The sequence below is a fragment of the Gracilinanus agilis genome, chromosome 3, assembly GCF_016433145.1.
Source record: "Gracilinanus agilis isolate LMUSP501 chromosome 3, AgileGrace, whole genome shotgun sequence".
In the NCBI taxonomy this organism is placed as follows: Eukaryota; Metazoa; Chordata; class Mammalia; order Didelphimorphia; family Didelphidae; genus Gracilinanus; species Gracilinanus agilis.
This window is the reverse complement of record NC_058132.1, coordinates 276950987-276976694: the sequence shown is the minus strand read 5'-3', so window position 1 is coordinate 276976694 and position 25708 is coordinate 276950987. Positions and strand designations below refer to the sequence as shown.

Sequence of the window (25708 nt, the reverse complement as noted above, 5' to 3'; positions counted from 1 at the left end):
GTTGAAGAATTTCTATAGTAATTTTAAACTGCATGGAGACTTTTAGAACAATAAGTATATGACATGCTTATCCAAAAACATGTATATTTATAGAGATACACATTTCATACAATTTAAGTAATAATGGGGTAGCCATGTGGCATACTGATCAGACCTGAGTCAAGAGAACCTAAGTTCAAATCTGTCCTCAGTTACTAACTGTGTAACCCCATTTGCCTTAATTTCCTCATCTGTAAAGCTGAAAAAGGAAATGACAAATCTCTTCAGTATCTTTGCCAAGAAAATTTCAATGGGGTCACAAAGAATCAGACACGACTGAAAGACTAAACAACAACAATACTGGGTTGTAATCTTTACTAGAAAAGAGAATACCTGTATTTATAATCTCCCTATGACCCTGATCACAGAATTCCAAAGTGGGAAGGGACTTCTCTGGCCATTAGTCCAACCTGTTATCTGAAAAAGATTCTCCTCTAACTATTAATCTCCCCTGGTAGAACATCAACTCCTTAGAGGTAGGAACTATTTCATTTTTGTCTTTGAATCTGGAGTGCATTTAATAAATTTGTTCATAGATTGATACTTGACAAATGGCTATTCGGCCATTGCTTGAAGACCACTATCTCCTTTGGGACAGCTCTCTATTAGTTTTTCCCTGCATGCCTATGATACCTGTCTTCCTGCAACTCCCACTCATTATTCCTAGTCTCCTTAAAGTATCAAATATATAACAATACCTTAAGTTGTCACAGCTCTATGATATATATTGCACTTTAACATGCATTACTTTTTAGGCTTCTTACAATCCCAAGAGGCATGGTATTGCTGCAATCATTTTCCAGAGAAGGACACTGAGGCTCAGAGATCTTAAGTCACTTTCTCAGTATCTCATTGCTGAAGCACAGACATTTAGTAATAGGTCATAGCTCTTCTCACTCCTAAGTCTTCATTCTTTCTGTCCCCTTTGAATGACTAAATTTTTGAAATGTTTACTTACTTCATTCATAATTTTTGCATTATTTTGTGCTAGAACCATGTTCATTGAGTCCATTAAAGTAGAATACTTGAGAGTGTCTGGATGTTGGCGGTACTTCTTTTCACTGATGATTTCCATTGCTTTCTTATTCTTCTCAGCTTCCAGTGAGCCTAAGGGTAGCCACCCGATACCTTTCATGAAGTCATCATAGTCTGCTTTGTACTGATTCTTTTTTCAAAAAGGTTTGGAGAGAGAGAATGAAACATTGTTAGTCTTGCAGACATCAAAGAGGTAGTACAGATCAACAAAACAGGATATGTTATGGTTAATGGCTTCCATTTTCATTTTCAAAAAATAAAATGTTAAAATTCAATCATTTAAAATATTCAACTTCCATTCCTTTTCTCACTAAATCAAAAGTGACATCAGATCCTGGAGATGGGAAAAGTCTGGGATAATCTAAACCACATCACCTGCTCCCATTTTACTGATGAGAAAACTGAGAATCAAGGAAGTTAAGTGACTTTCCTAAGGTTATCTAGAGAACAGTAGAGCTTGGATTTTATCTCATGTTATTATTTTACTAAGTTCAGGATTCTTGTGTCAGTTTCCTTTCACAATTATCTTAGAGAGAAAAAATGCTACTCAAAGGCAAATAGAAAATAATTGCTTGTAGGGATTTTATCTCTGGGTCACAGTTTCCTAGATCATGGCTTTTGAGCTGGAAAGAGATCTTAGTGGCCATCTCATCCAGGCCTTCATCTTAGAGTTGAGAAAACTGAGTCCCAGAGAAATTAAGTAATTTCCCCATGGGCATACAGGCAATTAAATGGGGGAGATGATCTTTTACTCAGGCTCCATGACTCCAAGTTCGAGTCTCTTTTTCATTGTACAGCACTCTGTTGAGGAACATTCTCTCAAATTAAGTTGCTTCCAGATTTTACAAGCAACTTGGTTTCTATATCTTGTCACCATGAATATATTTCATTTGTTTTAAATCAAATTTAAGACAGCCTCTTGGAAGCCATCCCCCTACCCCACTCATCAGTCTGTCACAATACACCATTGCTTTTTAAAGACCTCATAGCTGTTTGGGGTAAACTGGGCTTTGCTCTCAGCTCTGGTTTTTGCCTTGTGTGTATTGCACTATATCTATTTCTGCTTGGATAGTGTGTGCCCTGCTGACCCATGTCTTTCTCTCTAGGCCAGGTAATATGTTCTTCCAAATTTTAGTCTTTCTTCTCTTATGTGGCACAGTGGATGGTACTTTGGGTCTTGGAGCAGGAATGTCTGAGCTCAGAGCTGACCTCAGACACTTACTGGCTATGTGACCTTAGGCAAGTCACTTAACCTTTATTCACCTCAGAATTCTCAATTATAGAATGAAGATATTAATAGCATCTACCTCCAGGAGACAGGCATTCTGAGGATCAAATGAAATAATTTTTATAAAGTGACTAATAGATAATTTTGGCACAGTGCCTGGCATATAGTAGGTACTTTATATATCCTTCTTTATCCTTCTTTCCTTTCTTTTTTTCTCCCTTCCTAGCTCTCTTCCTCGATATTTTCCTTCCTTCCTCCCTCCCTTTGCCTTCCCTCTTTCTTCCCTCTCCCTCCCTCCCTCCTCTCTCCCTCTCCACCTCCCTCCCTCCCTCCCTCCCTTCCTTCCTTCCTTCCTTCCTTCCTTCCTTCCTTCCTTCCTTCTCCCAAACATATAAACAAATGAATAGTCATAAGTGCTGAGTTCTCCAATTACATGACCCTTTCTATCTTCACTGGTATCATTTAGCATAATCTTTCTAACAGCTGCTCCTATACAAATATATTTATATATATACATACATAATACTTTTTAGTATCTTTGGAGTACCATAGCAAAACTGGGAAATGTCACAGTCAGTGTACATTACAAAAGTTGGGGCAATATCAGGACAAAGAGCAAAGATAATCAGTAACATTTGTTTTCCTGCTTTTCCTCTTCCTCTTCTCTATGGCAGTGACTTTCAAAGTATTAAAGGGTCCTGAGTCAATGTGCACAAATACTTTGGTCTTTCACTTACATCGCTCTGGATCTGCATCATATTTTTGGCTAATTCAAAGCTCATGGAATCTGGCAGCATGTTGTATGTGTGGATCAAATTCCTATAGTTGGTATTGGTAGCCACTTCCTGTGATTTCTTTGCTGCCACAACACTGAGCATGTCCACTGGAGTGTGGAATGATGTCTTTGACTTCTCATAGCCCTTCTTGTATTCTCGGTCAGACTGCATTTTAGCCACTTGCATGAAGTGCACTAACTTGGGATCATCTTCAAGACTCCGGAAGCCAATGTGTTTCCCTCTGGCTTTTTCATAGGCTTGCTTATACTTGTACTGTCACAGGAAGGAGAAAGTAGGACAATGATAATGAGTAAGAGAAGAGAACAGGTTCCCATAGCCATATGGTGGCTACCATTTTTAAATGTATTTGGTTTCAGCTAGTTTAAAATAAGCAAAAGAAAATCTAAATAGAGATGGATTAAAAAATAAAAGATTTCATCTCAAGTTTCCGAATTAGCCCACAAAACTCATCTACATGAGGGAAAATATAACTCAAAATGAAAGCTGACTTAAGATGCACAAATTCTTTACACGTGTGTTAAGAAGAGGGAATAATTGAATTAGGACATTTGAATATAAAGGAATACTATTGTGTCCTGAATCAGTTTTGGAGAGACCTAGGAAGGCTTAGATGAACTGATGTAACAGACCCAGGAGAACACTTTTTACTTGAACTATGACATATTGTAAGAATGGGCAACTTCTAAAGAGTTAAGGACTGTTATCAACATAAAATGTTCAACAAGTATTCTAGAAGAACAGTGATGAAAAACACTACCTACCACCTGATAGAAAGATGACAGACTAAGCAGAATAAGATACATATTTTTGGACATAGCAAATATAGGAATCTGTTTTGCTTGTCTTTGTAAATTGTTATGAGGATTTTCCCAGTGGAGAAGGAAGGAAAAATAAATGCTTATTAATTTTTTTGAAAATTTTCATAAAAATACTTAAAAAAAGATTTATTTTCACCCTGTTATCTACTTATTAGGAGAATATTCTGAATAATTGCCCCAAAGAGCATCTTTAGGCTCTAGAAATGTCCACATCATTGGATTCTTGAATCAAAGCTGTAAATGATGTCCTTTTAATTCTGAGGTTTGGCGTGGAAGACCAATGTGAGATAAATTAGAAATTCTTGGGAAAAAATTGGGTTAAAAAGATTTAATTCCTTTCCTCAGTTGTCTAATCAAATGAGGCAAAAAATGTATATATAGTGTTTGTAAACCTTAAAATACTATAAAAATATAAGCTACTATTATAATTTCACACTTATGCTAAATAAAAAAATAACTCAATTAGAGTTTAAAGGCATCAAAGTGTGCTAAGTTTCTAAGAAAAAGGTTTTAGAGAACTGACCATAATGTGTTCAGAAGGGCTACTGAGTAAAACTACTGAATTCCTTCCATTTTCATTAAGGGTTATGCAGAATGGAAGGCCCTTCAAGGATAAATAATAAGTTTGAATACAGATCAAAGCATATTCATTTTCGCTCTATTTTTTTGTGGGTTTAATTTTTTGGGGTCTGCATTTTCTTTTACAACATATGGAAATGTGTTGTGCGTGATTACACATGCATGATATGGAAATGTTTTTGCATGGTTTCAAATGTATTACCTCTTTTAAATTGATTACCATCTCAGGGAAGTGGGGAGGGAGGGAAAAATTTGGAATTCAAAATTTTATAAAAGAAATGTTAAAACCTGTCTTTATATGCAATTGGGAAAAATAAAATACTATTAAACTGTTTTTAAAAAGGAGAAATGATGCCCAGGCGTAGAATGAAAGCAGTTCATGAGTCACTTAAGCCTGTTACATTTTATGTTCTCGTATCTTAATTAAGGCCCATTAAAAGTACTTACATCACTAGCAATGTCTCTAGAGGATTTTGCAGCCTGTATTGAGATAGCATCTGGCCTCAGGTCATAGCCTTTCTTCTTAGCCTCTTCCCAGCCAGATCTGTAGAGTTTCTAATCCACCAAGAAGGAAAAGAAGATAATTTTATTACTCAGGCAAGAAAGTCATTCTCTCCCCCCTCCCAGGATTGATTTAAAAATCAGTGAGATATAAAACATGATAATGACTATGTGGCTCAGTGGATTGAGAGCCAACCCTAGAATCAGGAGGTCCTGGGTTCAAATATGGCCTCAGATACTTCCTAGCTATGTGACTGGCAAATCACTTAACCCTCATTTACTAGCTTTTATTGTTCTTCTGACTTGGAACCAATAAACTGTATTGATTTTAAAACAGAAGATAAGGAATTCTTAAAAAAAAACACAACAGTATGTTTTAATTGAAGGCTGAGTGTCCTTTTTTGGTTTTATTTACTTACATCGCTCATGGTAACTTGGTTTGCTCTGGACAATAAAATTTCTGGAGTGTCAGGCATAACGTGGATGGTCGTCTTGTCTTTGTTCCATTTCTCAGTGTAGAGCCTCTGCAATGGGAAGATTGAAACATTTTAGAGTGAGAAAAACTTGAGAAGTGATCCCTTAAGGAGGATGACAGAAAATAAGATTTATGCACAATTAGGTTCTTGTGGTTTTCTGTTGCTTCTGGATGATTTAGCTATTTGCAATATTATGCTTTTTTGGGGGAGGGGAGAAAAAACCCTACATATTAACAGGAATGCCATTCACTCTTGTTGAGGACCCCCTTTTTAATAAAGGATTGGATACTGTCTGTTCTTTAACTCAGAAGTTTAATAAAGACATTAAGGAAATGCTGAGGTTGCAAAGTGAACAGCAAAATGATTAAGAACATGGTCTCCAAGTATCAAGGTTAAATGGATGAGGATCAGTGATCTTGGAGAAGCAAACATGGAGTGGTAACAATTCTCTTAAAAAATAAATGAGGGGGCAGCTGGGTAGCTCAGTGGAGTGAGAGTCAGGCCTAGAGACAGGAGGTCCTAGGTTCAAACCCGGCCTCAGCCACTTCCCAGCTGTGTGACCCTGGGCAAGTCACTTGACCCCCATTGCCCACCCTTACCAATCTTCCACCTATGAGACAATACACTGAAGTACAAGGGTTAAAAAAAAACAAACAAAAAAATAAATGATGCTTTTAAAAATATTAATTTATTAACCAACTAGCTACTCCTTATATTCACAGAGCAGCATTAAGTATAACATTAAGGAAAGAAGAACAAATGGCAACAGTAGGAACCTGGCTTAAATTTCAGCAAGATGAGTGAACTGTCTGGCCTCATCCCTTGTGAATCCACTGAGCAACAAATCCATTGATTCATGATACTGACTACCAACGTCTGCCAAATTTCATGGTCCTCTTTTAGCTTAGCTATAGAAAATGGTTTTTAATTTAGCCATGGTTTAGACACAGAGAAGATGACTAATAATTGATCTAAAGAAGAGATTTCTAAGAAGAATCAAGGAATCAGATCTTTTGAGATGGAAGGATTCCTAAAATTCCTATGGACCAATCCTTACATGTTATACACGAGAAAATTGTGACCAAGAGAAAACTATAGTCCAAAATTACATGGTTAGTAAACAGTAGGACAAAAATCAAAATACTGGGCCCCTGATTCTTAGTCAAGTACTAATTCTAATGTACCAAGAAAGAGAATGGGCCCAATTGGCAAAATTCTCCACTGTACCAGTGGATTATTAGGCCCTAAAATTATTAAAGTCATGGAATCCCCTACAATAAAAACTTTAAGAAAAACAATCTTATCATCTGCTAGAACTGGCTAGAAAAGTTATTTGAAGATTCTTTGTTTGATTCTTGAATGTTAGATTTTACCTTGTCCATTGTCAGCTTGTTATTTTTGTTAAGCACTTGTTCCATAGCATCCATATCATAGGTGAACTTCAGTTTTTCTGGATGTTGGCGGTACTTCTTCTCACTGAGAATCTCTCCAGCTCTCTTTGCTTTCTCCACTTCCAGAGATTCTGCTGGCACCCACCCAATTCCTCTCATCCAGTTAGTGAAATCTGACTTATAAAGATTCTAGAAAACAAAAGGGAAGCATCCAGGCAGAAACAGTCAGAACTTGGGCTTATTTCCCTGAATGATTTATTCATTGTTGCAAATACAATGGGAACAACTTACTTTCTACTCCCTACTGTATTTGGGATCGTGTGAATAGAACATATATTTGCTATCTAGGAGAGTTTATGAGGTCATTCTTTTTCAGCTTTAAATTATACTTTGTTGGGGAAAAGAGAAGAAAAGCTAAGAAGATTTTTTTGTGAATCAAAATGGTTTTTAAAGAGTATTGAGTTGGTTGAGTAGAGTTACTAGAATCCAGACCTCCTCAGTTGAACCTCAGCTCCCAGAAACATTGGTGATGATATAAAGAGTAGCTGTCTAATATGCTTCAAATCTCTCTTTCATGAAGGAGATTTAACGATAAATTGTCAGAGCCAGAAGAGATTTGTGTTCTTCTAATCTAGTCCTCTCACTTAAAAATGAGGCAGCCAAGTTCATAGAATGACATAAACTTATTCCTAAATCTACCTTTTATCCAAGAATTAGCTTTAAGTCATTTGGTCAGGTAAGGATAGAGATTGGACCTATGATTTAATTGATATAAGGAAATTCCCTCTACCAATGCAGATTGGCATCTCCTTCACAACTTGGAATCTTAGAGAGTCATGCAGGACAAAGGGAAGTTAAATGACTTACTCAGGGTAACACAGTCAGTATATATCAAAGGCCAGATTTGAAATCAAGTCTTCTTGGCTCTAAGGCCAACTCTAACACTACATTACATTGCCTATCTATATTCTGGCAGAATATAGCCTAAATGAACCAACCACTTAAATTGATCCTTTACCAATCTCTGGAAGCAGACAGGAGCACTGCAAAGAAGGGGCTTCCTCAATAAACTTTCATATAGAGTATATGAGATTCCCATTCCTGCCCAACTGTGGCAAAAGAAAATTAAATCCTGATTATTTGGACTAGACAAATTACTGGTTTATACTAACCCCATACCTTTCCAGTCTTCTTACAGGGTACACCTTGCTCCCTTCCATACACACAAGTCAACTCTTTGATTAAATGACAATGATCTCCTTGCTATTTCAGTAACAAGACTCTCCATCTTACAATTCCAAGTATTTCCCCTGGCTATTCCCCTGCTAGGAATTTTTTCCCTCCTCATCGCCATCTCCTGGCTTCCCTACTTTCCTTCAAATCCCAAGTGAGTGTCCCATATTCTGCATAAAGCCTTCCTTTAACCTATTAATTCTGGCACTTAGTACAATGCCTATTTATACATGCACTAGTTTATGACTAGTATTTATTATATTACTAGTTTATATATAATCAATTAGCAAGTCCACTGATTAATACATACATCACTCTGGATCTGCATTGCATTTCTGGAATGTTCCATATTCAGGGCATCGGGCAAGAGGGTATAATGATGGATTGGCTGTCTGTAGTTGGTGTTGGTAGTGGCTTCCTGAGACTTCTTTGCAGCTGTCACGCTGAACATATCCAAGGGTGTATGATACCTGGTCTTGCTGGCTTCATAACCTTTCTTGTACTCCCGGTCTGACTGTATTTTGGCCACATTCATGTAGTGTACCAGTTTAGGGTCATCCTGAAGACTAAGAAATCCAACTTGCTTTCCTTTGTCTTTCTCATATGCCTCCTTATATTTGAACTAGAGGAAAGAAAATAATAATGAAAGTGTCAAAGTGTCAAAGTGTCAAAAATATAATATAAGTCTCTCTAGCAAGAAAGTATTAAAGTGTAAAACATCACTCTCTTGGACTCACTGGGACATCTAATCCAGACTGGATTAGAGAAACATCTACATTTGTAACATTTTAAAAGAAATATAGTTATGTACAAGTGCTTATAATAATTAAAATGAGTTAGAGAATTCTTTACCAGTGGACAACCTTAGGGGACCTGCATTAATCAATAGAAAGAACTGATGTATAATTAACAAATAAAGTATATAATTGCTCGTTGACTGATTGAATAAATGGGAGTCTTGAAAGTTTGAGCTGGGTCTCCTAACTGTTTTCATTGGCTCCTTCAACAAGTGTGCTTGTACTATGAATTTGTGTATTCTATGCAGAAATGGCATGCTATGTAATACTAAACCAGCCTACTCCTTGAATTAATCACTGAAAACTCAAATTGGTGATATGCAAATTAATGAGGTTCCCTCTATTTAACAAAAAAATAACCTACTAAAATAACTAAGAATATGACCTATGTTCATGAAACAAATTAAGACTAGAGCTTCATTATTTAAACCATAATTCATTCTCTTTGGGTTTTTTTAATTTTATTTTTTAGAAAAATTTTCCATGGTTCATGTTTTTACTTTCCCCTTCAACCCCCCTTCACACCCCACCCCCATAGCTGATGCACAATCTTTGTTTTTCTTTGATTTCACCATAAAAAATTCCACACATTTCTTCTAACTCTCTTCCACTTTTCATTTAGCCATCAAAGTGATTTTCCTATAGCTCATGTCTAAGATGTCAGTTCCATACTCTCTTTTCAATAAACTCCAATGGCTTCCTTTCACCTCCAGAATCAAATATAAAATCCGGTATTTGGCATTCAAAGCCCTTCATAATCTGCTCTCTCTACCTTCCCAGTCTCCTTACAGGTTACACTTTGCCCTTTTCCAAGTTTCCCCCACCCCACACACAACATACTCTGTGATCTAGTGAACCCCTCACTGATCCATTAACAAGATCCTCCATCTCTTAACTCCAAATATTTTCCCTGGCTCTCCCTCCATGCTTGGAATTTTCCCCCTCTTCATCTCCATCTCTCAGCACCCCTGGTTTCCTTCAAGTCCCAAATTAGACTCCCATATTCTGCATAGGCCTTTCCTTACCCCCTTTTAATTCTAGCACTTAGCACCGGATTGGGCCCCTAGTAATTCTATGTAAATGTTACTTATTATATAGTGTCTTCCATATGTTGATTATTTCCCATTCATTCTGTATTTCTTGTTTGTACATAGTTGTTTGCATGTTGTATTGCTTCCCTGATTAGATTGTGAGTTTCTTGAAAATAGATAACTATCTTTTACCTTTCTATAGATAAGAATTGATTGGCATAGCCCTGGAATATAAAAGGTGCTTAATGAATATTTGTTGAGTGATTTATTGACTTGCCATAGTACAGTCTTGGTCGTTAGTGAAATGTTTCTTTTTTTTTAATTAAAATTTTTTTCTTAAACCCTTACCACTCTTCTTTCTTAGAACCAATTGGTTCTTTTTGAGAATTAAACAAATTCATATTTTTCCCACAATGAAATCTAAATTAGAAATTACATAGTCAACAGGAATAATGATCACGGGAATTCCAAATTTTTCATAGCTAAGAAAATATCAAAATATTTGCTTCAGTTAACTTGACCTAGAAATCAAAAGTGATGCAGTGTTAGAAAATATTGGCAATCAATTGTAAACTTAGATGTCAGAGACCATATTCATGTGACATTTTCATGATCTTTGTGGAAGAGTATAACTTAATTGAGTAGACCTTTCCATATTATAGAAAGATATAGAAAAGAAGAAAAATCATTCAAATTATACTTACATCACTAGCAATATTCCTTGCAGCTTTTGCAGCAAGTAGTGGAATAGCATCTGGCTTCAAGTCATAGCCCTTTGCAAGTGTCTTCTTCCAGTCTGCTTTATAATAAGCCTTAAAGAAACAGAAGACAGATTATATTCTGCAAACCTGAGAAATGAACAGGATACAAAAATTCTCTTACAAACAATGGATTATAAAGTCATCAATTTCCAGGTGTAAGGAACCTTAGAGGTCATCTACTCCAATCCCATCATTTTAGAGATGAAGAAACTCTGATCCCAAGAGTTTGTGAGACTTGCCCTAGATCCCACAGTAGTAATGGTAGAGACAGGATTTGAGCCTAGATCCTCTGACTTCATATCTAGACCATTTCCATTCATTGAATTCAATTAAGTCATGGGAACTAAAGTAGCATTTTCTGCCTTTTTTTTAAATAAAAAGGAAATTGGTGTACTTAAAAAAAGCCAGTATAAGTATAGGGAAAGGGTCTAGATCTGAGATTTTATTAGTTTAGTGAACTTATAGATGTGGAGAAGCCCTTGCAACTTTTAGTCTTAAAAAGTTTCCCAGAACACTGAGAAGTGACTTGCTTTCTCTGCTCTAGGCAAGTCTCTAACAAGCCATTTTCAAACTACACTCACTTTCTTCTTGGCTTGATCTCATTTTCAAAGAGGGATTTTACAGCCTGGAAAAAAGATGTCAGGGTGGTAGTGGTGGTGGTGGTGGTGGTGATGATGGTGGTAGTGATGATAGGAACTTAAATGTCAAGCAAAAAAAAACCCTTAAAACAGTTTTTAAAGGTTAAGATGAACCTTTTTTCAAAAAAAGATAACTATATGACTGTGAGCTCCCTTGAGGAAGAGATGAAGAAAAATTACATTTTACTTCAGATTAAGTTTCAGGAATAATAGTTCCTAATTACTACTGAGTGCTACTTTTGAGTGTACATTAAATACTTGGAGTAGGAGAAAGATATTTTCTTTGTAAATCTCTAAAGACAAAAAAGACTCCTAGTCTTTCTGGAAAAGTGTGATTCTGCCTAAAATTTGTGAGACAAATAATTAGTCAATACTCGAAGATCCACTCCCTCTACTCCTTTAGTTTGATGGTAGAGATTTGCTTTTAAAATCCCAAAGGTTCAACACTTGGTCTTAGAGTTTCCAATGTGTAAATTTAACAGCACTTAGGTTGAGAAGAATCACATTAATAAATCTCAGCTAAGACAAGATTAAATCAATAACATTTTAAGTACTCACATCACTCATGTTGAGAGCATTGACCTTGGCTTGAATAAATTGAGGTAATTCAGGGTCCAGGGTATATTTGTGTTTTATTTTCTCTCCTTCTACCTTGTAGTTCAACTAAAAAGAAAAGAGGTAACATCAAGCACTTTGTACAGTTCATAGCCCATTGGCTTCATGACATCCCAACAAATATTTGCTACTATTTACATGCTGCTCTGGGGGTTCTAAAGTCCTATGTCAGTGGTTCTTGAAATGTGGCCTCGGGAGCCCTGGGAGTCTGAAACCCTTTCAAGGAGTACTTGGGGCCAAATCTATTTTCATAATGATACTAAGATCCTTTCATTTGAAATGCAACAACTTTTGATAGATATAAGACATATAAATCAAAATCCTTTGAGAGGTCCTCCATAATTGTTAAAGTGTGAAAGGATCCCAAGGCCAAAATGTTTGAGAACCCCTGGTCTAGGCTATTTTGTAGCCATTTGAAAATGCATGATATGGAACTATACTGCCCAGTATGAAGTCAGAAAAAAATGATAGTTATCTTTGGTTCCCACTCATTTGTGAGAGTAAAGAGAAAGGGTTTGTTGTTGGTCAGCCATGTCTGAGTCTTCATGACCCCATTTGGGGCTTTCTTTTCTTTTTTTTGTTTTCATTTTTATTGTCATGCAAACTACACTTCCCTATTGGTCATTGTTGTAAGAGCAAGCTCATACACAACCAAAACCCCAAAATAAAACCAAAGATCCACTGATGCGAAGGATGACTCCAACAGTTCTTTTCCTGGAGGTGCATAGCACTCCCCATCATGTCTTTCAGGATTGTCATTTGGAGTTTTCTTGGCAAAGACACTGGCGTGGTTTGCATTTTCTTCTCCAGCACACTTTACAGATAAAGAAGCTGAAGCAAACAGGGCCAAATGACTTGCCTAGGGTCACACAGCTAGTAAGTCTCTGAGGTCAGATTTGAACTCAGGAAGATGAGTCTTCCTAACTCCCTGTATGGCATTCTATCCACTATGCCAACTAACTGCCCCAAGTTAAGAAGGTAAGGCAATTAAACCCACAGACTCCAAACCTGATTTAAAAATGTTTTAAATTCTTAGTGTGTATTTCCTAGGAGATTCTTATAAGAGTGATTCAGAATCTTCCTCCTTTTATGTCCTTTACTCCCTACTCTCTGATAGAGGTGTTAATCAGTATTAAAATGGACAATTGGCATGCAGTAAGATAACAAAGGATAAAGAAAGAACCTGGAGGACAATACCAGAATTACTGATAATAATAACAATAGTAATAATCAGTTCAATGTTGTCCTTCATGTTCAGAGGACTAAAATATCTTCACTATATCAGGTCAATGTCTAGTCTTTTGGACTGCAGCTGATGAGACCAACAGAAGCTCAGAAGGCTCTACACAGGTTGGGCACAAATAGCTCATATGAACATTTAGGATGGAGATGTCTCTACATTTGCAGATCTCATGTTTCTTTTGAGCGCCTGTCATTCTGCTTTGATGGTACTAAGAATTAGAACTAAAATAGCTAAGCACTTTCCTCATAACAACTGTACAGTATAAGTAGAATAAATAATATTATCCCCATTTTCACTTGAGAAGCCTGAGGAATAGAAAAGCGAAGTAACTTGTTATCTTGATTATGTTAAAATGTCTAGTCAATGGCAAATATGGGAAATTTAATTTTAAAATTAGAAAAATTACATATTTGCTAAATTGAACTGATTTTTTAGTCAATATAATCATTATAAATATTGTTTGGACTAGAGGTGGAGTCCTACAATCCCTAACTGTTACCTGAGCCTGGCAACAAAATGGTTAGTCTCCCAGAGTTTGGGAGGGGGTGGGGGTTAGGGTGGGATCAGGTTGCCTTAGAAGGCAACTGGCCCAGGTCAGAAATGGATCAAATCAAAGCTTCCAGGTTATGGGACTGGAATTGGGCTACCTTCTTACCCTGAGTGAGATGGGGACATCTAAACTTTAAAGAAAATGAAGGAAACAATTTTGTTCAATGAGATGGCCTTTTCCCAGATCCTTAACATATTATAATATAAATATAAATAACTATATTATAATATATTTATGTATGAAAAACAGCACTAAGATCTTTTAAGGTACACTGAGGCCTGGGAGGATCATTTCACTCCATAGTAAAAAAATATTTGACTTGATACAGTCAAGGGTGACAATAATATTTTTGTCTATTAGATATTTAGGTGAGAAGGGCTCAGAGCTTTCAGCACTTGGCAAATTGTCCTCTTTGAACTTTTATTTTTCCCTCAGTAGACTCTGCAATATGTTGTGTGAATTCCCTCAGCTCCTCTGCTACAGGCTCAAACTGAAAAGCCACTTCGAAAGGAAAATATTTTCTTTTCAGCTTTGATAGCATTTTTTTCCCTTGTTGGCATAAACATTCCCTTAGGAGTTGGAAGCTCTATCTTAGTGCTCCTGAAGCTAAACATTTCCTACTGCAGAATGGTGCAGCAGCATGACCTGAGGTCTTAATCAGTAGTAAGCATTTTGGTCACTAAGTACCATGCACACTTGTGAAAGCAAACTACTTACATCACTCAGTTGCTTTGTATTTTGCTGAGCCAAAACCATGCCCATGGAATCTGGCACACTTGTGAATTTGACTGTGTCAGGATGCTGTCGATACTTCCTCTCACTTATTGCCTCTCCAGCCTTTTTGGCTTTTTCAACCTCTAGAGAACCAATAGGGATCCAGCCAATGCCTTTGAAGAAGGTGTTGTAATCATCTTTATACACATTCTACAAAAGAGAAATCTCAGGTGAGAAAACATCACAGAGAATAGTGAAGGAATGTTTCTCAAATCGACCCTTCCGTCCAGATGAAAGGCATAATAAGAAGCTCCAGTATGCTCAATATTTATGGTCAATGTCTTGGCTATCTTTGGCCTGTACTAAAATTCTGATCTGGGTCTAGAAATGAAGAATCATCACTTTCCAAGACCAAGGGACAGTTCTTAGTAAAGTTCATTTCCTACATAAACAAAAAATCTGTGCAATATTTGCTCATGGAATAGCTCTTTAGTATAGAGGCACACATCACAATCAAGACTGTCTTCCCATTTAGCTAAGTAGTGACTCATCTCATAAGTACACACAAAATGAAAACTTTGAATTCAAGTTCTAAAAAAAATTAAACTACCTTTCTTGATTTCAGTAATTTTTTTTTATCATACTGATATTACACTTCCCAGAAAGCCATCTAAACTTTCAGGTTTATAGTTCTTTATCTCATTTTGTAACAGGAAATCTTGGATTACCATAATCTTTTTTGTGACTGTAGAAGGGCAGAAACTAATTAGCTTTTACAGCTAATGAGTAGTAATCCGCTTTTTGATTTATAAGATCACTAAAGAGAATAGTGTCCACTATTTTGAAAAGAGCAGCAAGAAAGAAAGAAAGAAAGAAAGAAAGAAAGAAAGAAAGAAAGAAANAAAAGAAAAGAAAAGAAAAAGAAAAAAAGAAAAGAAAAAAGCTTTGGAGGTTTTTTTAGTTATGCTCATTGATAATAAAATATCGAACTGTGTTAAGACCTCTTAGTGTAGTCTGAAGTCAAATACAGAAGACAAATTATAGCTAATTAAATGACTAAAATAAATGCCATGGGACTGTATGTAACTCTTACACATACTTACGTCACTCTGAATCTGCATCATATTCCTTGTAAGTTCAAGATTCATAGCATCTGGCAGATAAGTGTAATGGTGTATTGGCTGTTTGTAGTTGACATTGGTGGCAACATCCTGGGCCATTTTTGCAGCAGTGATGCTGACCATGTCCCCAGGTGTATGATAGCTAGTCTTGGTATTCTCATAGTTCTTCTTGTATTCACGATCAGACTGCATCTTGGCCACATTCATGTAGTGAACTAACTTGGGATCGTCTTGAAGGCTTCTAAAACCGACATGTTTTCCTTTTGACTTTTCATATGCTTCTTTGTATTTATACTGCAAAAACAGGTGATAATTATCAAATAGATACATTACCACATAAGGTAAGGTTGTATCATTCAGATGCAGAGAAAAATTCAATCTGTCTTTTTTTGGAGGCACCATGAGAAATGCCAGACCAGATAGAAATATGATTATAATCAATCCCAGAATATTTAAGAGTTTTACAGATAAATCCTGAACCTGTTTTTATTCTTAATTCTATAACTTGAAATTATTCAAAATTGAAATTCTCTGAAGAGAGTAAAACACAAAGACACTTTGGGGAAACATGAAGAATTAATCCAAAATGTACATGTATTTTGGTACAGCAGTTTTGTGTGAAGAGAATTGACACCCCTCTCCTGGAGTCCCACATGGGATGTTGCCCTGCCTGTGTCCCCGCGTCCCTTTGTCCCTGCCATTTCTGCACCCTGGTGGAAGCTACGTGACTCTTGAGTTTGAAGTTGGTCCCAGAAGCAAGGACTGTGTGAGGAAAATCGTAGAGTGAATTGAATCATGAGGGTAGAACAGCAGCCAGAAAAATGCAGCAAATGGAGTCAAGATATGGCAAGGTGGGAACAAGGGGATCTTCCCTACAATACTCTCTGGACTGCCCCCCACCGCAAGCTGGCTCCCAAGAAGTCACATGTGAAAGTTAGTGGTCAGAGAATATTTTTGATAAACTGATTTTTCTTCCTTCACTTCTGTGTTTTGTGCTGACTGGACTACCCTGAGAGTGTAGGTAGGGTACCAAATGGCAGCCATAGAATAGCTAGCTAAATGAAGTAATAAGGAAAGTACTTTTTATATCTCTCTCCTATTTTTCCATCTTTCTTTTCCTGCTACTTTTGATTTAATAAAATGATTAATTTGAGGCCAGTCTCATAATTTTCACTCTTACAGTTTTACAAAGTGTTTTTCCCCATCTAATTTAAAGTTTATCATAGTGAAGGGGCAGTAAGGCTTCAACCTAGAATTCCATTGGTATAGGAAATTCCTAAATGAGAATGCTCCCTCTATTAATGTTTGTTGGCACAATCTCTAAAACGTACGTGCCTGGAGAATAGAAGTAAAGTGACTTGTCTAGGTTTATACAGCCTGTATGTATCAGAGGCAAGACTTGAGCCTAGCTCTTCCTGACTTCAAAGTGACCATACCACCCTGAATGTACCTGATCTTGCCTGATCTAAGAAACTAAGCAGAACTGGCCCTGGTTAGTCTTGAAGGAAGGTTAGAAAATAATCTCTTCCTGTTTTTTAAAATGAAAGACCTTTGGGGGCAGCTGGGTAGCTGGGTAGCTCAGTGGATTGAGAGCCAGGCCTAGAGACGGGAGGTCCTAGGTTCAAATCTGGCCTCAGACACTTCCCAGCTGTGTGACCCTGGGTAAGTCACTTGATCCCCATTGCCTAGCCCTTACCACTTTTCTGCCTTGGAGCCAATACACAGTACTGACTCCAAAACGGAAGGTAAAGGTTTTTTAAAAAAATTAAAGAACCTTTAATGAAATGGACCAAATATCAGAGTCCATCCATCTCTATATTTACCAAAATATAATGTATACTTTACCTCTTCAATCAGAAATTGATCTAAATATGTACAACATTAGAAAAAATGTCCCCCTGCTCATTCATACTTTAACAATTGGGTGGAATATTTTTACATTTTATCATCAACGTGGTTTCATTTATGCTGCATGTATTATGCTCCTACTATGTGTAAGAAGGCAATAAAAAAGGAAAAGGAATCTGTCCCCCACTCTTTCCCGTTTCTAAACAGCAGGTTAAATATCATGGTGTAGCATGGTGCCAGTGAAGGATCTAGGAAATTTATGTTTCTAAGAAATATTTTTCCAATGATAGGAAGATTGCATTGAAAAACAAATGTATACTTTTCTGGGTTACAGATGATTTGAGCATCTATTTACATGAAACAAGATGATATCATGGGGAAATGGGTCGTTTTCCATTTGGCTATGAAAATCTATTCATTTTACTTGACATTCTTTACATCTCTCCTGCAAAATTATAATGCAGGCAGTCATCTGAATCCAGTATGGTAATGCTAGTCAGTCTGTTTTATTGAAAGTAAAAGTAAAATGTCATGGAAATATGTCAGGAGAGGTAATTTGCAGTATAAGTCAGGAGAGCAAACTGCTGTCAGCTCCATGACAGCTCTACCAAGTGGGGTCAGCTAAAAGGAATAATAAATAAGGTTTAAAAGCGGACAGGTTTTCGAAACATTAACAATTTGTAGGGAATTTGAATAGGTGATGGATTTGAAATAACACTGCCAATAAAATACCACTTAAACAAGTACACATTGGATTGCTTTTTAAAATGCCATCACATAAACTTTACTTGAAATGTATACTTACATCACTAGCAATGTTTCTAGAAGCCTTGGCTGCAGCGATTGGAATAGCATCACCCAGCATGTTGTTTCCCTTGGCTATTAAATCATGCCAGTCACGTTTATAACATGCCTAGAAAAGAATTGTAAAAGTGATTACAGCATTCTGAGTTCTCATCAATAGAAAGTTGATTCTAGACTAGTGGAGCTACTTAAAAAAAAGAAGTTTTAATGAATTCTACATGTCACCCTATTTATGGAGCATTTTTAAAAAGCAAGTCACATTAAGGATATTGACCACATCAAGGGAGGCTTACAAGGCTTAAGACTGATTGCATTCAAAGTTCTGTGTTCAGTAAGGGGCTATCACCTTCTAAGGAGAACATTGACAAAATAGAGCATGTTCCAAGGAGGGATGACTAAGATGAAGAAGGGTCTAGAATCCAGATCATGCAAGGATATATACTGAGAGGACCTGAGAAGGTTTCTTCTAGAAAAATCAACAGCGTAAACAAGACCACTGACTTGGGATTAAAGATATCTCCACCTTCAAACATTAACATGGAGGTATATTACATAAACTAGAGATAAACTTATTTTGGGAATCTCCAGAAAGCAGGATTAAAGTCAACTAGGACAAGGAAACAAAATCCAGTCAATAAAAGGAAGAACTTTCTGACAATAAGAGCTGATCAATAATGGAATGATTTGTCTTGCAAAATAGCATGCTTTCTGTCTCTGGAAATATTCAGGTAATTATTAAAGGGATTCCTTTAGTGAGTAAAAGGGAGATGATGTGTAAAGACTATTCTAGTTTTAAAAAATTCCTGATTTCGTTGGTTTATGTATACAGCAGAGCACATGCAATTCTACTTACATCACTGATATTGTAAGCATTACATTTGGCCTGAATAAACTGAGGAAGGTCAGGGCTCATGGTGTATTTGTGTTTCACATCTTCTCCTTTAGCTTTGTATAAAATCTATGGGAATAACAGCACAAAACAAAATTCAAGTCATAAAAAGAAAAACTCTCTCACAGGACTATGAAAAGTGTAATCTCTAAGATGTGATTAACTTCTTAAAAGATTAATAAATACACTTTCTTGTGTTTGAGAAGCTTAGGCTTTACATATCTTTGCAAAAATGCACATTTCAGGTCTAATAGCAGAAAAACAGAAAGAAAAACTCTGAGAAAAATAAAACTGCCTTTGCCCATAGATGATTAAAAAAACATAAACCTTTGACTAACAACCAGATTGGAAGATATTTTAAAAGTTTGATAAATTAGTATTAGTAGCAGAATATATTAAAAGTTGAAGGATTTATCCTTTGCTAGTTGAATTTTTTATAATTTTTTCTTATAAAAATAATACTTAGATTAAAGCCTCATGCCTAGTTATATTTTCTGTTCCTAAATTACATGATTTTATTAGTTTTGATAAAAAAGTCATAGTATTATAAGATGATAGGACCATAGATTTTGAACTGGAAGAGGTCATTAGGACTAATTCTCCTCATTTTATAGGTAAAGAAACCGAGGCACAGAAAGATTAGATTACTTGCCCAAGGTCACAAGGTAGAAAGTGGCAGAACCTAGATGGAAATCATGCCTTCTTATTCCAAATCAAGTGCTCTTTCCAATATCTCATACTTTTATAATTTAATTTACTATTATCTTTTTTCTTCATGTAGAAGCAAAGAGGAACATAGACCTTCCATAAAAAATATTTTTTTCCTTTTCACAGTCATTCAAATGAAATAATTTGTTTAAAATCTCATAGTATGTGTTATGAAATCAAAAATAAACTCTCAATTCAATGACTTTCAGTTTTCTCTGTCAGCTGTCAACTAAAATCTGTAAGTGTTCAAAAAACCAAAGAATCAAAAAACCATCTGAGGAAAATATCTGTATTCCGCCTTAACAGACACTTAACACTGGGCAAAACCCCTGCTGTCACTCACTAGTAATGAAACTACTGCCTTTCTGAACATAGTATGAACTAGTATTAACAGATGAATATAGTTGATGTTAACATCATATCGCTTCTATCGACTATAATACCTGTTTTGATTGTATTTAGGCAAATGTATTGATTATATTTAGGCAAACATATTAAGGCATCATTTTCTACCAAAGTCAGAAAATGTATTCTCTGCTATCACCTAACATGGGATGAAATTTGACCGGCAAAACACATGTTCCAGAATGAGATACCTACTGTGCTGAGTAAGTCGGAATTATTATAGGTTCAAATAACAACATTTTATAGTAATGATGTACAAATAACAAATGCTAGAAATAACATAGTAACTGGAGGATAAGCACACAGTGAGCACAGTGGCTGGCATCTGGGTGTAATATGCTACATATACGCATGCATTACTGAGGTATAAATTTTTACTTGTCAGGATTATCTACTAAGTGCTTCAAAAATAGTTTGTAAGGAGCAGAAAAGTGGCTCAGTGGACTGAGAGCCAAACCTAGAGAGGAGAGGTCCTGGGTTCAAAACTGGACTCAGATACTTTCTAGTTGTGTGGCCCTGGGCAAGTCACTTAAACCTCTATTGCCTAGCCCTTACCACTCTTTTGCCTCAGAACCAATACATAATATTTATTCTAAGATGGAATATAAGGGTTAAAAAAAGAGCTTATGTAGAGGGGGAAGTGTGTAAAAATATAATTATAATGTAAAACATAAGAAAAATTAAATGTTGGTAAGGTTGCAAGTTTTTTTTCTATTTTTAACAACTTTCGGCAAATAGCAACAAAATTCTGACCCAATCTTCAAGTTTTAAAAAAATTGCTAATTATAGTCTGTTCTCCTTTCACTTGGTTTACTTTCTCTCTTTCAGCATACTCACATCACTGGTTTGCTGTGTATTCTGCTTTGCCTGGACCATTACTGGGGAATCCACCACACTGGTAAATTTGAGGGTATCTGGATGTTGTCTGTACTTCTTTTCATTCAGTGCATCACCAGCTTTTTTCACTTTTTCTACCTCAAGAGAGCCAATAGGGACCCAGCCAATACCTTTCATCCAGGTATTATAGTCTTCTTTGTAGGCATTCTAAAAAGAGAGTGAAAATGGAAGTGAGCGTAAAAGATTCTTTATCTATGTCTAAAATCCGAGTTGAACATTATCTTTCGCTAAGTGCATACAAACTTACATCACTCTGAATGTGCATCATATTTTTAGACAACTCCAGATCCATGGCATCAGGCAGGTAAGTATAATGATGGAGCTGATGCTTATAATTGACATTGCTGACGAGATCCTGAGCTTTCTTAGCTCCAACAACATTGAACATATCATGAGGCGTATTGTACTTGGTTTTGGACTTTTCATAGTCTTTCTTGTACTCCCGATCAGACTGCAACTTGGCGACATTCATATAGTGAACTAGTTTGGGGTCATCTTGGAGACTTTGGAATCCCACCATTTTCCCTTTGGCTTTCTCATAGTCTTTCTTGTACTGAACCTATTGAAATCAAAGGGCAAAAAATTTACAATTTAGTTGTGAGGATTGTTTTTTTGGGGGGCAGGGAGGAAGGGGTAGAACAATGAGAACATTCCTTAGACAATTTGAAGATGAGAAAATTTAAGTTTCCCAGAAATTATACCAGTGAGGTTTTTTTTTGTTAGATACAATCTATTTTAATGCTTTGTAAAATATTAAAAGAAAGGTAAAATTAAATTGTTAAGTTGAATGAAACCTAATCATGGGGTAGTAGTGAAAATCAAGTCAATTTAAGGCAATGAAATGTAAGGGGAGGTTTATAAGAAGAGAAGAATAATTATATATAAAAAGTGAAAGACATAGGTTAGACTGAAAGGTTGAATAGGATGGTGGATGAAAATGACTCTCAGGAAAGAACTGATATTGTTCATTCAAAATGTTCTTCTGAAACCAGGTTTAAGACTAAAATTGAGGGTCTCAATCATAGAAGAATAGTAAAAAAAGATAGCATTTTATAATTACTCTTAAAAACAATTCTCAAAGACGCTATTGTGTCTATATTAATGAAGTCTTTGTTTTAAACAAAGAGCATGTGGTATTGGTTTATTTGATATAAAGAAATTCAAATAATATATACATTAGTTTGTAAGCTCCTCAAAGGCAGGGTTTGGATTTGCCTTTCTTTTTATCTCCAGTGCCCAGCAATAAATTTAAGCCTCTTAATTAGTACTGACTACAGTGGAAATTCATACACATCCTTTGCTCAAGATATATAAGAGAAGGATCTAACAATTTTTTATCTTAGATAATGTTTTACAAGTAACTTTCACCTGCCATTGGAATAATAAATACGGGGACTTCTTGGGATACTTATTAATCTAGAATTAATTTTTCATTAATTCAACATTCATATATTAAATATTTAATAAGCAGCATCAGGCAAGTAGGTATGGTGATGGAGCTAATGTTTATAATGGGTATTCCCGAAGAGATAGATTCTGAGCTTCCTTAGCTCAAACAACATTAAAAATATGCTAGTGTGCATTAATCTTGGTTTTGGACTTTACACAGTCATTGTATATAGAAGGTTGTTAAGGTAAGACAAGGTTCCACCCTCATTGAGTTTACAATCTAGGATCAGACACAAGCACAGACACAAGATAGCTATGATGCATAATGCAAGTGCAAAAACAAGGTGCTTTATGGGAGTTGCTACCAATAGGACAGAATTAAAGATTTCAAAGAGGATCATAGGTTTAGAGATGATCTTATAGAGGGATCTTATGGAGAACCTAGTTCAATCCCCTTAGTTTTACACAGAAGGAAACTGAGGCACAATTGTGACTCGCTCAAGGTCATATAGTTAGTTAAAAGACCCAGGATTGGAATCCATGTCCTTTGGATCCAATGGTTATCTTCTTTCAATGAGATAAGCATGTTACCAGCATTTGAACTGGGTCTTAAAAGATGAATAAAGGGCAGCTAGGTGGCTCAGTAGATAGAGAGCTAGAGATGGGAGATCCTGGATTCAAATTTGACCTCAGACACTTCCTAGGTGTGTGACTCTGGACAGGTCACTTAATCCTAACTGACTAGCCTTTACTACTCTTCTGACTTAGAACCAATAACCTAATATTGATTCTAAGAGAGAAGGTAAGGATTGTACAAATAAATAAATGAATAAGAATTAAACACAACTCAATGGAATTCTGTTTTCTGCCAATACCTCTTAGAAGAACATGAGAAATGGTTGAACTTACATCACTAGCAGCTTGTCTAGCAGCTTTGGCAGCTTTAATAGGGATGGCATCCGTTCTGAGGTCATAGCCCTTTTTGCTCAAGTCTTTCAGGTCTGCTTTGTATAAATTCTGAAAGAAGGTGACATTCAGGTTAAACCCAATACTACATTATAGAGAGGTAAATAACATAAACACCCAAAATGTGGAATAAACTTACTTCACTAATATTGTAGGCATTAACTTTAGCCTGAATGAACTGAGGCAGGTCAGCTGGCAGGTTATATTTATGGAGCATTTCTTCTCCTTTGGCTTTGTAGAGAATCTGTAATTAAGACAAAAAAAGGAAAACAGTTTGATGTCAGAAGACAATAATTTCAAATTTATGTTCACAAGTGGTTCAGATTACATACAAAAGGACCATTTTGTAAAGGGGCTTTTCTATTATCCCTACATCCATTTGAAAAAAAAAAGATATGCTCTAATGGACCCCTATAGAATCCAGGAAGGGCTTCTTCCATTTTGATGTACCACTGGAATATAATTAACAATCATTGGAAAAGCATTAGCTGGCAGCATACCTCATAGTAAACACATACATATTCCCTAATTAGTATACACAAGGGGTCTCAGTCTTAATGTCAGCTTCTTTATCACTCATCAGTCATTATGGTTCTGAGGGCCACTCCTTGGATATGGAGAAAGATGGACTATTATAATCTAGAAATATACAAGTATCCCCTCTACATTGCGATTTTCCTCATCAAGGTTTCAATGTATCTCTGGTCAGTAGGAGAAATTAAATGGGGATTTTGAGCGAGTTTTGTGGAAGACAAGGATGACACTCAAAGGCCAGCAGATGACACAGAAAAAGTTTAGAAACTCAGAAATGCATATAATATGTATATAGTATTGCATAATATCAACCTATTTTATCTTTAAATATCATAAACACCATTAAAATAAGTTACAAGTTAAAGTCTGAGAAAAGAAGGTGAAAGCACAAAAAAATTATGCTGATTTTACAGATTGTGTTGGCATCATGTCCCTAAGCTACACGATATAGAAGGGATATCTATAGGGATATGCCACCCACTCTCAAAATTAAGATGCTTTTTGGGAAGGTGTGCTGGCTTTGGGCTCCCCTAAAATTCTGATTTAAATTCCTCAGGAAATAAACTCCTCTTTCTCACCTCTCTCTCCTGCCCCATAGATTGGAATTTATGGAAAAGCCCCAAATGAGAGGTTAATTTACATGAATAATAGCTAGCATTTACTTTAGAATTTACAGAGTGTTTTATACTATCTGATCTCGATAATAAGCCTGTGAAGTAGATGTTACCCTTAATCTTATTTAACAGTTGAGGAAGGGCAGCTGGGTGATTTAGTAGATTGAGAACCAGGCTCAGAGACAGGAGGTCCTAGGTTCAAATCTGGCCTCAGACGCATCCTAGCTGTGAGGCCCTGAGCAAATCATTTAGCCCCATTGCCTACCCTTACCACTCTTTTGCCTTGGAACCAATATACAGTATTGATTCTAAGATGGAAGGAAAAGGTTATAAAAAAAAGAATAGCTGAAGAAACTAAGATTGAGGAAGATGTAGTGAATTGTCTAGGGTCACACAGCTAGGTAGTATCTGGGACAGGATTAGAACTTGAGTTTTTCTGACTCCCAATCTAGTACTATACTGTACCACCTTGTTGCCCCTAGAAGGGAATCTAGTTCAGTAAAGACTTTTAGCCTTGTAAAAACAAAAGGGGATTAAAGGTAAGAAATAATAGAATTTAGAGCAAGTGTTAGCTATTTCCTCTCAACTACTCTGAAAACACACTGACAAATAGGAACTGAGCAGAAATTGGTTGGACTTGGGGGAGTGTGTGTGTGGTAGTGGGCAGGGGTATAGATAACTGAATAACTCTTTCTCAATATCAAGATTCCTGGATATTGGAGAAAGTGTCCTATCTGCAGAAAACTACCCTTCAAATAGTAAATAGAACAAAGTGTCTAGGACATAATATGTGCTTCTTTTAAATTCTAAGTGATGTTTGAAGGTCTTTGAAGCAAATACTTCTTTGGCTAATGCATCTTTACCACATTATTTTTCTTTTTTTCCTTTTCTTTTTCTTCTTCCTTTTTCTTTCTTCCTTTGTTCATTCATTTGTTCCTTCCTCCCTCCCACCTTCTCTCCCCCTCTCTCTTTCTCCTAATCTCTTCCTTTCCTTTCTTTTTCCTTCCTTCCTTCCTTCCTTCCTTCCTTCCTTCCTTCCTTCCTTCCTTCCTTCCTTCCTTCCTTCCTTCCTTTCTTTCTTTCTTTC

At 36.2% G+C, this 25708-nt stretch overlaps 1 protein-coding gene across 1 annotated transcript in view; it reads right to left on the bottom strand.

Moving 5' to 3' along the window:
• The window catches only part of NEB (nebulin), a 235194-nt gene that overhangs the window by 153893 nt on the left and 55593 nt on the right, over positions 1–25708 (bottom strand). The window contains exons 31-46 of the mRNA XM_044669878.1: positions 23613–23717; positions 23417–23524; positions 21366–21677; positions 21059–21265; positions 19073–19177; positions 18221–18328; positions 15550–15861; positions 14450–14656; positions 11883–11987; positions 10630–10737; positions 8408–8719; positions 6847–7053; positions 5417–5521; positions 4944–5051; positions 3040–3351; positions 998–1204 (exon numbers count right to left, since the gene is read on the bottom strand). Of these exons, the coding sequence (XP_044525813.1) occupies positions 998–1204; positions 3040–3351; positions 4944–5051; positions 5417–5521; positions 6847–7053; positions 8408–8719; positions 10630–10737; positions 11883–11987; positions 14450–14656; positions 15550–15861; positions 18221–18328; positions 19073–19177; positions 21059–21265; positions 21366–21677; positions 23417–23524; positions 23613–23717 (2928 nt within the window). The remainder of the gene's footprint in view (positions 1–997; positions 1205–3039; positions 3352–4943; positions 5052–5416; positions 5522–6846; positions 7054–8407; positions 8720–10629; positions 10738–11882; positions 11988–14449; positions 14657–15549; positions 15862–18220; positions 18329–19072; positions 19178–21058; positions 21266–21365; positions 21678–23416; positions 23525–23612; positions 23718–25708) is intronic.